The sequence below is a fragment of the Rhamphochromis longiceps genome, linkage group LG10 (assembly GCF_057381845.1).
Source record: "Rhamphochromis longiceps isolate RC_006_pf linkage group LG10, R_longiceps_female_GT1.1, whole genome shotgun sequence".
Classification (NCBI taxonomy): domain Eukaryota; kingdom Metazoa; phylum Chordata; class Actinopteri; order Cichliformes; family Cichlidae; genus Rhamphochromis; species Rhamphochromis longiceps.
In genome coordinates, this window is record NC_140566.1 from 17,206,450 (window position 1) to 17,221,190 (window position 14,741).

The following is a 14,741-nucleotide window of genomic DNA, read 5'->3' on the forward strand; positions in this document are numbered from 1 at the left end:
ACATCTCATGCTGATCTCAGCAGATTAGCTCACACAGAGTAGAGACTACACTGACACAGTGCGCCGCCTTGTGGTTCAAAGTGGTATTACAGAAGAGTACAGGCCAGCCCCATTTACTCTTCAGCTGATATCATGTTTGCAACACACAGACATCATCGCTACAATAAGATCCTTTCAACATTCACAGAAATAACAACAGCATATTAGGGGTACTTTAAAAAAAACAGAGTGAATTCACAAAAAGAGCATTTCAAAAGAATAAAAGTGGTACAGAAGCGATACGACGTTTTGTTACACACACTTTTAGTGGGTTACTACGTCAAAACAGCCTCTAAATTCAGATTTTTAAATGTACATGTGTGCTAAAAACAACAACAACAAAACATTCCTAGCAAGGGTCAGAACTAAGAAATCAAACTCAAGAACTAACACTAGGTGCGTTATACCTGACTAAAGACCTCCTGCTGAAAAGCTGCCACTTTTCTGGTTTAGGGACTTGATGCACTCTTGTGGTGTGACTCTATAGAATTTGTCATGAATGAAGATGCTAAAAGGAGTCGCATTTACTTCCAAACCTTAAAAGCAGTTGTTTGAAATCCTCACAAGCAGAAGTATTAAAACTTGGTCTAAAGACCTGACAATTCAAAGTCTGCCATTAAATAAAAAATAATAAAAAGAGCTACAGAGTGATGCCACCATACAAAGGAGTCTTAGTTTGAAGACTAAAACTAGAATATAATCTGCTTTCAGGAGTCCTCCTCACACAGAGAGGAACTGTTACAGAGAACATCTTCAGTGAATGATCTCATGATCACTGTAACGCAATGTCTCCCAATACAGGATTTTCCCCCGGCAAACGGTAATCCCAACTCATCTGGTGATTTGATGAAGTTTATTAATTAATTAGCCCATCTCTGTTCTAAAAAGAAACCCTCACACCGCTCTGATGTAAAATCTCTGCATATACAGTTACTAACATACAGGTTTTACTTGTCTTGTTGCCATGTTAGGTTGCATTTTATTCCCATGATTTTGTGCACACAGAACTGGATTGAAACTTCACAAGTATGTGTTAGAGATTTGTTATACTGGATTGCGTAGCGTGTGGCTGCTTTGTCCACTCCTTTTCTTTGTTGGGTTTTTTTTCTAACATAAATTAAATCATCTGCCAGCATTCCTCCAGCTTTGATAATTAAACTGGTTTATTCCCTTTTTTGGCTTGAGGCAATCCTAATGATTCTCCTCGTATAACACCAAAGCACCACCTCCACACAGAAAAAACGTGCAAGCCAAGTTTGAACTTCTCAACTGCAAATCAGCTACAATTTTTATCATTGCTGTTTATTTTTCAGATGCACTTTTCTACTATTTCAGGCATCCAGTCTTACCCCTTAGTTTCCTAAATTGCAAATGCATCAAAATTAATGGGGAGGATGTCAAAGGCTAATTGATTTTCTCATATTCAATGAAACGATAAGTCATGTGTCTGATTTACATTATATTATTTTTAGAATATCTTGTAGAAGATGCAGTCTTTCATTTGGGCTTGTTGTTTATTAACCAGTAAAATTTACTGCAACAACTAACCTGTTTCACAGTCTACAGCTACTTGATGTAGATTAGATGGTTTTACAGGAAAGCAGCATCATACCAGCAGTTTTGCATGGATAGGAATGCATTAGATGCCTGGAATAGTAGGAAAAATACAATATTATCATAGAGAAATAATCTTTTTTTTAGTGCTAATAAGATATTGATTTGCTGCCACACTGTAGAGTTAGAATTGTTTGTGGATCAAGCGAAACGTGTCGTGCTTCATAAAAGGACTTCAGCATAAATCAAAGATCCTGTTCTGACTTCTCCAAAAAGAAAAATACTAAATGCGGATGCTGTGTTTGTAGTATATATTGTACTCTAACTGAAAAGGCTATCTGAAGTTGCAATGCAGGAGGCAAACATCAGCTGGGGAGCAGTTTAATTCTCCCTTATTAGTAAAGCTATGTAAGAAGTGTATAATCTGTTTGGTTTTTTTGTTGTTTTTTAACTGCTCGGTTGTTTCTGCAGTGTGTGTTTGTATATTTTATCTAAAGTTGAAGCTTTTAATTGTTGGTGAAAGAATTTCCTCTAACCAGCATTGTTAAATATATCTATTAGTATACAGTATAGAGTAAAAAGGTATAATTAACCCTCCCCCACAGTCAACGTTTTGTGATGTTTCCTAAAATTTAAGTACCAAACTTACTGAGCGGCTTACTGCTCGTACACATAGTGCAACACACTACCTAGCCTAATATTTATCTGAGGATGCATGACACTTGCTATGTATGTTACATATAATGACTTTTGTTATCCTATTTACAGAAAGTTTGGATGCAATCAGACTTATTTTATACCTTTTTATGCATGCGATTTATATAAATGTTCTTTGTAATCATTTTAAAGGAGTTTCTGTTTAACAAACTTTTATGTACCCCTAAATAAAAACATTGTTTCTTGTGATGTGCTGAGTTTGTATTGTACTTTTCGTACCAAACAAAATACTCTCCCTTACAGTTCTGAGGTTTTTATGTATTAAAAAACAAATGTAATAAACTTACTGCTTCCATAGGAATTAAGAGGGTATGAAATTCACTAGATTAACTGATCATCAGCAGGTGTGGGCACCTCTATAAAAGCAGACGTTTTGGAGCATTCAGGTGTGTATTAACACAATGCCTAGAAGGAAAGACATCAGCAACGATCTTAAAGAAGCGGTTGTTGCTGCGCATCCATCTTAGACCGCCTTTATTTCTTGTTTTCAGTAGCAACCAATGCCTATGATTGTCCCAGAGCACATTTTGAACAACACCATGGGCATTTCACATTTCACACAGGTGGCTAGTTGTTACACTCTGGAAATGAAATGAAGGTGAGTGTTATTAACTCTCTGGGGTTGTATAAGCGGTTATAAATCATTTTGTAATGACATTATGAAAAAAGAGAAAAAACCCTCCTTTCTATTGGTGGAAAAATGTACCATGTCAACCAGTTTAACATGGTTGTTTAGGAAGAGGGGAGATTTTTGGGAGTGATGGCAGAGACGCATAGAGAGAGCAAGTTTCGAGATGTGACAGATTTGTGACGTTTAGCATGGAGTGTACAGTTAGTGTGTTGTGTTGTCTTGTGTAGTTAGTATATTCGTTGTTTCGTTTTGTGTGTCAGTAAGGCACTAATGAATGTCACAAAGGTAGATTGCAATGTAAACACTGTCCCCAGGTGGATGCTGGAGACAGTGTCTGCTGCTGCCTGCATGCCTGCTGCTGTCAGGCCTGCAGGTTTTAGGCCAGATGCATTTTTAGATAAATAATTGTATATACAGTGGGGCAAAAAAGTATTTAGTCAGCCACCGATTGTGCAAGTTCCCCCACCTAAAATGATGACAGAGGTCAGTAATTTGCACCAGAGGTACACTTCAACTGTGAGAGACAGAATGTGGAAAAAAAAAAAAAAAAATCCATGAATCCACATGGTAGGATTTGTAAAGAATTTATTCGTAAATCAGGGTGGAAAATAAGTATTTGGTCACCTCAAACAAGGAAAATCTCTGGCTCTCACAGACCTGTAACGTCTTCTGTAAGAAGCTTTTCTGTCCCCCACTCGTTACCTGTATGAATGGCACCTGTTTGAACTCATCATCTGTATAAAAGACACCTGTCCACAGCCTCAAACAGTCAGACTCCAAACTCCGCCATGGCCAAGACCAAAGAGCTTTCGAAAGACACCAGGAAAAGTATTGTAGACCTGCACCAGACTGGGAAGAGTGAATCTACAATAGGCAAGCAGCTTGGTGTGAAAAAATCAACTGTGGGAGCAATCATCAGAAAATGGAAGACATACAAGACCACTGATAACCTCCCTCGATCTGGGGCTCCACGCAAGATCTCATCCCGTGGGGTCAAAATGATCATGAGAACGGTGAGCAAAGATCCCAGAACCACACGGGGGGACCTGGTGAATGACCTGCAGAGAGCTGGGACCAAAGTAACAAAGGTCACCATCAGTAACACACTACAACGGCAGGGAATCAAATCCCGCAGTGCCAGACGTGTTCCGCTGCTGAAGCCAGTGCATGTCCAGGCCCGTCTGAAGTTTGCCAGAGAGCACATGGATGATACAGCAGAGGATTGGGAGAATGTCATGTGGTCAGATGAAACCAAAGTAGAACTTTTTGGTATAAACTCAACTCGTCGTGTTTGGAGGAAGACGAATACTGCGTTGCATCCCAAGAACACCATACCTACTGTGAAGCATGGGGGTGGAAACATCATGCTATGGGGCTGTTTTTCTGCCAAGGGGACAGGACGACTGATCCGTGTTAAGGACAGAATGAATGGGGCCATGTATCGTGAGATTTTGAGCCAAAACCTCCTTCCATCAGTGAGAACTTTGAAGATGAAACGAGGCTGGGTCTTCCAACATGACAATGATCCAAAACACACCGCCCGGGCAACAAAGGAGTGGCTCCGTAAGAAGCATTTGAAAGTCCTGGAGTGGCCTAGCCAGTCTCCAGACCTCAACCCCATAGAAAATCTGTGGCGGGAGTTGAAAGTCCGTGTTGCTCGGCGACAGCCCCAAAACATCACTGCTCTCGAGAAGATCTGCATGGAGGAATGGGCCAAAATACCAGCTACTGTGTGTGCAAACCTGGTAAAGACTTATAGTAAACGTTTGACCTCTGTTATTGCCAACAAAGGTTATGTTACAAAGTATTGAGTTGTATTTTTCTTATTGACCAAATACTTATTTTCCACCCTAATTTACGAATAAATTCTTTACAAATCCTACCATGTGGATTCATGGATTTTTTTTTCACATTCTGTCTCTCACAGTTGAAGTGTACCTCTGGTGCAAATTACTGACCTCTGTCATCATTTTAGGTGGGGGAACTTGCACAATCGGTGGCTGACTAAATACTTTTTTGCCCCACTGTAACTTTGTTTACAAAATGTGTACATAGGTTTTCATAATTTATTATTTATTATTGCATTTCAAGTTATGAAAATAATTTGCTAACTATTACTAGGATTTGTTTTTTGTGTGATTTCAGATCAGTTGGGATAATACAGTATGTCAATGGAAAAATAACTGTAAATTCAGACATGTGAGATTGAGCTGAAAACAATGATACCAAGCAAGGCAAGGTAAAATAAATAAATAAATACATAAATAGAGAAAACAATTTGAAGATAAAAATACAAATGTAAAACCAAAAGTAGCCAAAAATCACCAATTATACCCTGGACCTCAGAAGGTTAACTCAAAAAAAAATAAATCATCGGGTATAAATTGTTGTTCATGACTTGTGCAGGTTTCTGACATTTTGTGTAAAATTACACATGTAACAATCTGATTTTATTTTTTTTAACAAACAAAGTATGAAACTTAAGTTAGAATTGTTTTTTGACTTGTATTTGTAAATGAACCGCCCCATGTTGTGGAGCTTTCTGGATTTTACATTTATTGGGCTACATATTTATTTATTATACAGGCTATACGATACATATCACATGTGAATTTGGATTTTATGTCACTGAAATGTTTAATTATGTGGGCTACAGAAAATAATTACATTATGGACTATATTTACCACCCAATTTGATTTCCATGCCATCCTCATGCCACCCTAAGAACATTTCTCCAGGTCTGCCCTTGTGAAACATTGGAGTTGACAAAGGGTTTTGTTTCTTTCTTTCTTTTTTTAACCATAAAAGACACATTAATGGCAACTCATTCCACTTCATAACAACTGGCAACACAGATGCTATCAACCATCCAACCCACAGCCATGAGCATTGTGCATGCTCCTTTTGTGCTTACATGGGTGGGCACTCCAGCTTCTTCCTACAGCCTAAAGAGAGAGGTAGGTAGGTAGGTAGGTAGGTAGGTAGGGGTGTGTGTGTGTGTGTGTGTGTGTGTGTGTGTGTGTGTGTGTGTGTGTGTGATCGTGAGAGTGAGAGAGACAGAATATGTGTATGAAAGATTGCCTAACTGGCAACCTGTACAGGATGTTAAATACAATAAAAAAAAAGATTAGAAAACATTTTTTTATGTATAAATACTTAAATGGTGATTTTAAGCTGCTTGATCACTCAGTTATTGAATCAACACCACTGTCAAGTGTACTTGCTTTGTGTCAGACAGCATTTGGGGCTGTCTCGATTCTCGGTACATTAATGTGTTAATTTCCCCCAAGGGGGGGGGGGGGGATTTGCAGAACAGTGAAACCTTTATTCATACTGAAATTTTAAATTATTCAGAAAAACAAAGACTTTGCCGTTGAAGGGAAATTTGACGAAATTTTAAGAACTTCACGCTGTGACTTGTGGGGGCGTGGTGTGAAGGGAAAGCCCGAGCCACATGCATTCAGTCATTCACGGGTTTAAAATGATTCACTGCATCGAAACGACTGCCTTGTGTTCACCAAGCCCTCTATGTAAGTATCTCATTTAATGGAATTTTTAAAAATGATTTTTATTTTAATCTAATAATCCTAAAATGTGACAAGATTTAAACTTGTGTCAGACTGTTGTTGGATTACGGAATCTCCTGTAAATGTAAGAACATTTCTATATTTTTAATTCATCCACGAAGTCTTACATAAAAAGGTGAGTAGTATTAATAAGCTAGCTCATGTAATGTGGCTCTTTTTGTGTTGTTTAATGTGAGCTGACACAAAAACTGATTACTGTAGGGTCTGTTAGTGTATCAGTGGATTTTTAGTGGATTTTATCAGTGAAATACGAGCGAGAACATTTTTGACACAAAACATGCCGTTTTTAGTTTGTTATCCATCCAACGTGGCGACCTTTGGGACCCCAAGCACGACTTTCGGATGTAGGGACTTACCTGTGGGATATCTTATCGATTCATTCATATTTTGGTTCGTTTTAACCGGAAGTAAACTCGTGGGGGCGTGACCAGAATTTTCGGGACTTTCCGAGCATATTGGAAAGCGGTGAGTTAGCACAACAGTGGAAAGGACATATCACGCCACGTTGCTAATAACGTACCGTCTGGCGTTTTGCGTCACGGACATCAGCTAGTTTTTATTTCCCTTCCTCAGTGTTGTGGCCCCGCGTGTTAACGAAGCGGAAAGTGACTGCAATTCATGTTAGCAGCCGTTAGCATTAGCAAGCTAACGCCCGTTGCAAAGCTTATAATCATATCTTTCTTTAGCTGCTTGCTAACCGTGCGTTTTGGTTCATACTTTGATTGTGCGAAAAAAAAAATGTAAATAAACCAAGTGCCCTCCTAACCTGACATGTTAATTGTTAGGACACATTAAATGGCTAAGACAGGAACTCTGTTGCGTAATTACAGACAGCTGGTGTGGAAAGTACCTGGCGGAAATACCGTACCTGCCACTGCAGTTTACAGCAAGTCTTATCCCTTTTCTCCAAGAATGAGAGCCCACGTTTGAATGCGGGCTCTCCTTGTCAATCTTCGCACTTTCAGTTTTGATTTATTAAGAAGTCAGTGTCAGGTGGGTTATAGGATCGCTCCAGCGATTTTCACATGAAGGTCAGTAGATCTGTCACAAGGTCTAGCTGCCATTTGTTGTGTAATGGTTTTGCTCCGAAACTGCTCTCGAAAGTGACAGGAATCGATCCTAATTTTATGTTTCAAATATATCACTTTGGAGACTTAAGCTTTAGCATCAAAACAGTTTGACATTTGTTTCTGTGACCTGCCGTGTAATTTTATATCAACTGAGCCTGCAAGATTTTCACTGCTGAAATGGCCATGAAACATAACTACAGCATGTCTTATGTATGTTTTTTTCTTGTCATTTACAGATTCTGCTGATATAAAGGAGGCACTCGTGTTACCCCTGGAGGATTAATTTTTTTTAGTGTTTTGTTTTTATTGAATTATGAACCCTTAAACACCCCCAAAAAGGGATGTCCAAGATGGGGGGAGGGGTTTGAGAGCAGGAATTCCTTGGTCTGTGTGTGTGTGTACATCTGCTAGAGGCAAATTTTTAACATGTTTTGTTTGTTCGCATAACCATATGCTATATGTTTGAGTTGGAGCGGTTTGGTGGCATGTCAGATAGGTGTTTCCTAAGCGTGCATAACGATCCTGGGTGATGTCATGTTTACGTGTGCATTTTACTCACCCTGTGTCATTACTGCAGAGGATGGATTTTGTTTGACGTTCATCTGCGTTAACTGTGGCTAAAAGAGAGATGCTGACATTTAGGCAGTTAAATGTTTAGGTTCAGGTGTACCTCTTTGCTAGGCATAGGTAATATGCATGCAAGTAAAGATTGCATCATGGTTGTGGTGAAACTAAGATTTTTTTTTTTTTTTTTGCACAAGAGCTCTTAAGCTTTAATTATCTTGATCTCGCTAAGAGCTCCCTCTTTTGCATCCTTATCCATTCGTCTGCTTACCTCTTCGGCATTACTGAGTGTGTTTGTGTGAGAGAGCAAGACCTTGGGTTTTCTCAAACCCCTCTCCCTCAGAGGGACATCTCTTTTTCCTTATCTACTGCACTAAATTCCCAAAATGGAAACTCTTCTTCAGCTTAAAAACAATCAGTTTTTAATGGGTCTGTTTCGCAATGGGCCTCCACCTGAACTGCAATATGATAACTCCTCAGGTATATATGTACATTTTTTTCTTTTGAATTTATTTGTATCTTACCTTTGAAACTCAAACAATTTGTTTTTAATCTCTAGAGCTCTTCCGCATCTCAACCTTTGCTCGATTCCCAACATCTGCGGTCACCGAACGAAGTCTGGCGAGAGCAGGTTGGTTCTACACCGGCGTGGGTGACCGCGTGCAGTGTTTCAGATGTAACGTGACAGCTGAGGGCTGGCAGCCCGGCGACTGTCCAACAGAGAAACACAGACAGCTCTCTCCTTCCTGCTCCTTCATCCAGAGCCTCCCATCTACAGCCAACCTCCTCTCCTCTTCTCATTCCGCCTTCTCCCCTCTCCGCATTGTCCCAGCGATACCAGTAAGATCATCAATGCATGCTTCTTCAAATAAGAGTTATTACCACTCAAATTTTGGAGTCACTTAGAAATGGCTTTTTTCAAACCTGTGGCCTAGAGCAGGGGTAGGGAACTCGAGAGCTGGTGGCCAGCAGGTTTTACATGTGTCCTTGATCCAACACAGCTGATTTAAATGGCTAAATTAGCTCCTCAACATGTCTTGAAGTTCTCCAGAGGCCTGGTAATGAATTAATCATTTGATTCAGGTGTGGTAGATCTAAAACCTGCAGGACACCGGCTCTCGAGGACTAACGTTTCATACCCCTGGTCTAGAGGATCATCCTTTGTGGATTTGATCAGTCTAAAAGTTTTCTATAAAAATATAAATTATAGTAAAGAACTTGCCAGAATATTCTTGAGTCAAGAAATTAGTTATTCCATCAAGTAATTTCCAAAAACATTGAGAACTTTAACACAACTCTGTGTACTGCTACTTTCACAAACGAGCTCAGTCAGCCTTTTAGCGGTATCATTTAATGAGACTCCAATGTGGGTGGTACACCATCTTCCACATTTTCCTATTCTAATTAGAGGTAGTTTTTGGTTTTCAGTTGGTGGTAGTGGTACGCATTATTAGAACAAGAACCTTTGAGGAAGTGGGAATTTTGAGGCTCAGCTGGGCAAATTTATTGTTCTATTATCAGAACAGTTCTCAGCTGTGCTAGTATAATTGACAAAGGGTTTTTCTAATAATCAGTCACCTTTTTAACATGATGACTCACAGGCACCACAATGCCTTGTTCAAAGATGGATAGATTAGATTAAATTAATCATTTACAAGTGTTATAATCCCTTTGATGTTAGATTAAAGTAACCAGCTTTTTTTTATTTTTAAAGTTTTTCTTATTGATATGTTACATTTCTCTCAATTTCTTTTAAACAGTTATTCTTAATAGTTCTTCACAGTAAGATTAATAGATTAGTGCCTAGAGGCACTGAGCTGTCTAAGTTTTTTTTATTTTATTTTTTTTATCTAGCTTTCTGGTCCCGGCCCAGCTGCTGCTAACACAGCAGTAAGCCAAGGTGAAGAGCCTGTTGGCTACCTGAATATGGCCTTCTCTGCTCCTCCGCCCTCCAGCCCACTGAGCTCGCGAGGTGTTGAGGACATGTCCCACCAGAGACCAACATGCCACAACCCAACCATGCGCAGAGAGCAAGACCGCCTGGACACCTTCCATTCCTGGACACTCTCAATCATCATGCCTGCTGAACTCGCCAAAGCTGGCTTCTATTACCTAGGGCAGGGCGATCGAGTGGCCTGCTTCAGTTGTGGAGGACAGGTGTGTGTGTTGTTGTTGTTTGTACTGGGTTTATTCTGCTTAAAGCCCTTTGTTAAAACAGTTATTTTACAATATAAAAATATGAGGCAGTATTATAAAGATGGGCAACATCATTCAGACACCAAACTGATGAAGTTTGGTTTTGTCTTTCTTCCCCTTTGCAGCTAAGTAACTGGGAGCCAGGGGACAGAGCATTATCTGAACACCAGAGGCATTATCCAAACTGTCGCTTTGTCCGAGGTGACAGGGCTGACAACGTGTCGCTAGCTGGTGCAGCAGCAACTGCATCCTTAGCTGCGAATTCCCAGATGTCTTCAGGAGCCACAGTCCTCACCAATGTGTCCAACCCTGCCATGCAGCAGAGTGAGGAGAGGCTGCTCACTTTTGTTAACTGGCCATCACGTATCCCCGTCCGCCCAGAGCAGCTGGCTAAAGCTGGCTTCTACTACGTAGGTATGGATGCTGTCAAAGAGGCACACCTGTTCAGTGACCTTGACTGATTTACCTTCATTAATTGACGTGTGGAACTTTTTATTGGGAGGTTATGCTACTCATTGGCTGCTGTCTGTAAATAAGGTGCTGTATTCTTCTAAAGTGGCCAAAAAGGCAGTTAATGCTAGTTTCAATATAAAAAATTAATATGGTTGAAAAACCATATTAATTTGTATGTTTTTAGTGCCAAAGTCAGACCCTTGCACGTGTAAATCACAGATGAAAAAGTTTCGTTTGACTTTGGTCATTATAAGAAATGCTTACTAGGTGATAATGTTCCTGGAAATTTACTCAGAATCTTTCCCTTACATGAAGTGGTTGTAATGCCAGTAACTTCGGAGGGTTTTCCTGCTGTTTTTGAGGGAGTTCCACAGAAGAGTTTTTCTTATAGAGTTTCTCTGATTTCACTGGAAAGTCCTCAAATAAAATATATCAAGGGGGACACCTGGTTATAAACTCAAGTGTCATAACGAAACTAAAGCATCTAAATGTGATGAGATCAGTGCTTTCGAGCTGAAAGCAAAATGAAAGAAGTGAAAAGAAGGTGTGTGTGTGTGTGTGTGTGTGTGTGTGTGTGTGTGTGTGTGTGTGTGTGTTCCCCCCTTTCTTAAATTTGCCCAAAGCTTCTTACTGAAAGCTCTTTGTTTGCCCCTCCTGAAGGTCGTAATGATGACGTCAAGTGTTTCTGTTGCGATGGAGGCCTGCGATGCTGGGAGTCTGGAGATGATCCATGGGTGGAACATGCTAAGTGGTTTCCTCGGTAAATACTGCTGTTGTAAAGTCGATTTGTCGTCAGTTTTATCCAGAACACAGTGTGCTGTAGAAAAGCGCTGCTTAGGCAAATGGTGTGCGTACCTGCGGTGGTTCATGAATGTTTGTATTCTTGTACCTCTTTTTTAACTGCAGGTGTGAATATTTGCTCCAGGAGAAAGGACAAGACTTTGTTCACCAGATCCAAGCTCGATTTCCTCGGCTTTTTGAGCAAGTTAGTAAAGACAAACACATCTGAGATTTAGTTCAAACATGTGGTTTGGAATGAGTCATTAAAAAAATGCTGTTTTCTCCCTTTTTTCCACAATAGCTTTTAACAAATGGAGACAATAACTCCAGAGAGTTTGTGGATCCACCAGGTGAGTTTGGAAAATGAAATTCTTTACATTTTTGAAAGGTTTGTTAAAATCTCCCCAAAAAGAATATTTAAGAAAAGAATAAACTTTATTGTCCCACATAGGATCTTTAACCAGCAAAATAAGACAAGATAAAAATGAATTCTACCATAATATACTTGCAGCAAACATTCGAGTGCACAACAATGTGATTCCGGACCTTTTAAACTGAGCAGAGTCCTTATTTAAAAGTGAAATAGATGTTGGGAGGACTGAGAGCAGAGAAACGATATAGGATTGTTAACAATTTTATGAGTCTGATGAATAAAAATGTTCTCATATTCTGATCGGAGAGACTGGTGCTCTTTGTTTTCTGTTAAAACTGAAATCCATAAATGTCTGCTTTCTCTTCACTCAGTGGTTCACCTCGGTCCTGGAGAGGAGCGGTCTGAGGATGCCGTCATGATGAACACCCCCGTGATAAAGTCTGCTTTAGAGATGGGCTTTGAGCGAAGTCTAGTCAAGCAAACGGTCCAGAGCAAAATCCTGACCAGTGGAGAGAACTACAGGACAGTCCAGGAGCTGGTCTCAGACCTGCTGAGTGCAGAAGATCAGAAAAGAGAAGAGGAGCGAGAGATGCTGGCAGAGGCGATGGCATCAGGTGGAGTTGACATTGATACTGTTCTCACTCCCTTAATTTATGGAAATGTAAAATCAAATCGGTTTAGGTGTTCCGTTGCAGTGAAATGATAATCTTTCCTTTCCTTTCAGATGGCTTCACCTTTGTGAAGAGACACCAGGCAGCTTTGATCCAACGACTAAAGAGTGTAGAGCCACTGTTTGAGCATTTAAGAGATCAGAATGTGTTGAGTATGTACATTTTTCAGCCCTCATATCTCAACAAACACAATTTTTGTCTGAATTCACATCCGTTCTTGGTTAAATAACAAATGAAAATCGGAAACATAATTTTGTCAGCAAAACCCTAATCATAGAGCCAGGGTTACATTTTTGTGATTTAAAAACATGGAGACGAAAGACCTGCACCTGGTGCCGATGCACAAACCTAGAGTGTTTGGTGTCAGGGGCAAATACTGTTAAATCAGATGGTGGATTTCTGGGTAGCCTCTGTTCTCAGTTTTAAATAAAGGTACAACATAACTTGAGGTGCAACAGTGTAATATTTTGTTGCATCTTTTATTTCAGCTGCTTAAAGTGTTTCACGTGTGCCCTTCTTTACCTGCAGGTGCTGAGGAGTATAGCGGTCTTCTGGCTCAGACATCTGCTCAGCAGCAGACTGCCAGGTTGATAGAGCTCATCCTCACAAAGGGAAATGCGGCAGCTGAGGTCTTCCGCAACTGGATTCAGAAAAATGACGTCCACCTGCTCAGAGATCTCATGGGTATGTGTGTAAGCAGTTCAAATACAGACGGGTTTGCACTGGAAACCATGACGGTGATCAAACTGTAGCTCAGTGGTTAAGTGCGTGCTGTCTTTTCTGCTTGTAGCTCAGTCGAACGAAGCTGCATCGCCAAGCCAGGATCTTTCAGGTATGTAGCCTGAAGCAGAGCTCACTGTCCTGTTAAATTGTTTTGTGTTCAACTCACTTTACTGTTTAATTACCATCTCTTCATTTACCTAATTTTTTTTTCTTTTTTAAAAATCTCCTTTGTATTACAGACCTCCCAATGGAGGAGCAGCTGCGGCGCCTACAGGAGGAGCGTACATGCAAGGTGTGTATGGATAAAGAGGTCAACATCGTCTTCATCCCCTGTGGACACCTGGTGGTGTGTAAAGAGTGTGCGCCATCACTGCGAAAGTGCCCGATCTGCAGAGGCCTTGTTAAAGGCACAGTTCGAACCTTTCTCTCATAAGCAGGAGATCTGCTGTCACAGTTTTATCATGTAAATCTAATTAATAGGCTACAGTTTATATTTATTGGAAAGGGTGGCAGGGTAATTGCACACCTTTTTTTTTCTTTTTTTTTTTTCTTTTTCCAACTTATATGACTCACAAGTTTGTAGATTTATCTACATAACGAGATGAAGCTCGCAGACTAACCGTATCTGAAAGTGATGTAGAGTTGTAATGCTCATGCTTTTACTTATACTTTACCCTAAACTTAACAAGTCAGAAAATAGATGAAAACACAATGTTCAGTGCAATCTGTCTACAAATGACATGCTTGAATTTTAATAAAACAATCACTTTCAGAGTTGCATCTGTTATTGTGGTCTTTTCATTCATGCAGTAGATGTGTTTGCTACTGAGATAAAAAGGCACCTTTCTTTTAAATCATGGATTCTATCAAGCCCGATGATGATAGCTGTTAAACAACGATCATGACTGTAGTGGCATTGCTTTCACTGCTGTTGATATATTAATTGTCCTAGTTTGTCAAACATTAACCTGCATGTGCCAAAGAAAGTGTCAGTGCAAGCTGAGTGCCATATGTTCACTCTTTAAATTAAGCCACAAAGAGAAACTGCATCAGATGATTACAGGGGAGTCATGTACAGTAGGTTGATGCTTTCAATACAGAAGTAAAGAAAGTACTGTGATTGTCTGGTGACAGGAACAATTACAGAGGGCATAGATCAAAATGTCCTCAGTCTCTTCAGCAGCATGACAAAACAATAACAAATAATGCAACAAATCAAATAATTGATTAAAAACTAAATACTGTCAAATTCATGGCTAAAGAAAGTGTAATTGTTCAAATAGCATATTGTCCTGTTTAGACATAGAAAGAAATTGTCACCATGATGTGTTTTTTCAAGTGTAACATTTCTGTATAGACCAGACACAGACTGATTCCCAGAG

The 14,741-nt window shown here is 39.9% G+C and overlaps 2 protein-coding genes across 6 annotated transcripts in view; both read left to right on the forward strand.

Annotated features, from left to right (window-relative positions):
• LOC146660640 (transcriptional coactivator YAP1-like) overlaps positions 1–2,514 on the forward strand; it is a 12,425-nt gene extending 9,911 nt beyond the window's left edge. For both annotated transcript variants that reach the window (XM_085420606.1, XM_085420607.1), the window contains one exon: positions 1–2,514. This exon is cut by the window's left edge and continues 1,591 nt beyond it. The gene's annotated coding sequence lies outside the window, so the exon portion shown is untranslated.
• A 3,873-nt stretch (positions 2,515–6,387) lies between these two features.
• On the forward strand, positions 6,388–14,139 carry birc2 (baculoviral IAP repeat containing 2). Of its 4 annotated transcripts, none has more exons than XM_085420614.1 (13): positions 6,388–6,472; positions 7,836–8,643; positions 8,723–9,003; positions 10,018–10,320; positions 10,485–10,773; positions 11,473–11,572; positions 11,719–11,797; positions 11,894–11,942; positions 12,337–12,579; positions 12,690–12,788; positions 13,165–13,320; positions 13,427–13,468; positions 13,599–14,139. In XM_085420614.1, exons 2-13 carry the CDS (start codon positions 8,550–8,552, stop codon positions 13,790–13,792), a joined length of 1,929 nt encoding a protein of 642 aa, XP_085276740.1. In that variant the 5' UTR covers positions 6,388–6,472; positions 7,836–8,549; the 3' UTR covers positions 13,793–14,139. The 4 variants fall into 4 exon arrangements, with proteins under 4 accessions (XP_085276740.1, XP_085276736.1, XP_085276737.1 ...); XM_085420610.1 differs by lacking the exon at positions 6,388–6,472 and adding an exon at positions 6,923–6,994; XM_085420611.1 differs by lacking the exon at positions 6,388–6,472 and adding an exon at positions 7,046–7,560.
• Positions 14,140–14,741: the final 602 nt, after the last annotated feature.

Coding starts and splice junctions, on each gene's coding strand:
- birc2 (XM_085420614.1), top strand. CDS start 8,550: ATGGAAACTCTTCTTCAGCTTAAAAACAATCAGTTTTTAATGGGTCTG. Junction 9,004..10,017: donor GCATTGTCCCAGCGATACCA/GTAAGATCATCA, acceptor TTTTTTATCTAG/CTTTCTGGTCCCGGCCCAGC. Junction 13,469..13,598: donor GCCAAGCCAGGATCTTTCAG/GTATGTAGCCTG, acceptor TTTGTATTACAG/ACCTCCCAATGGAGGAGCAG.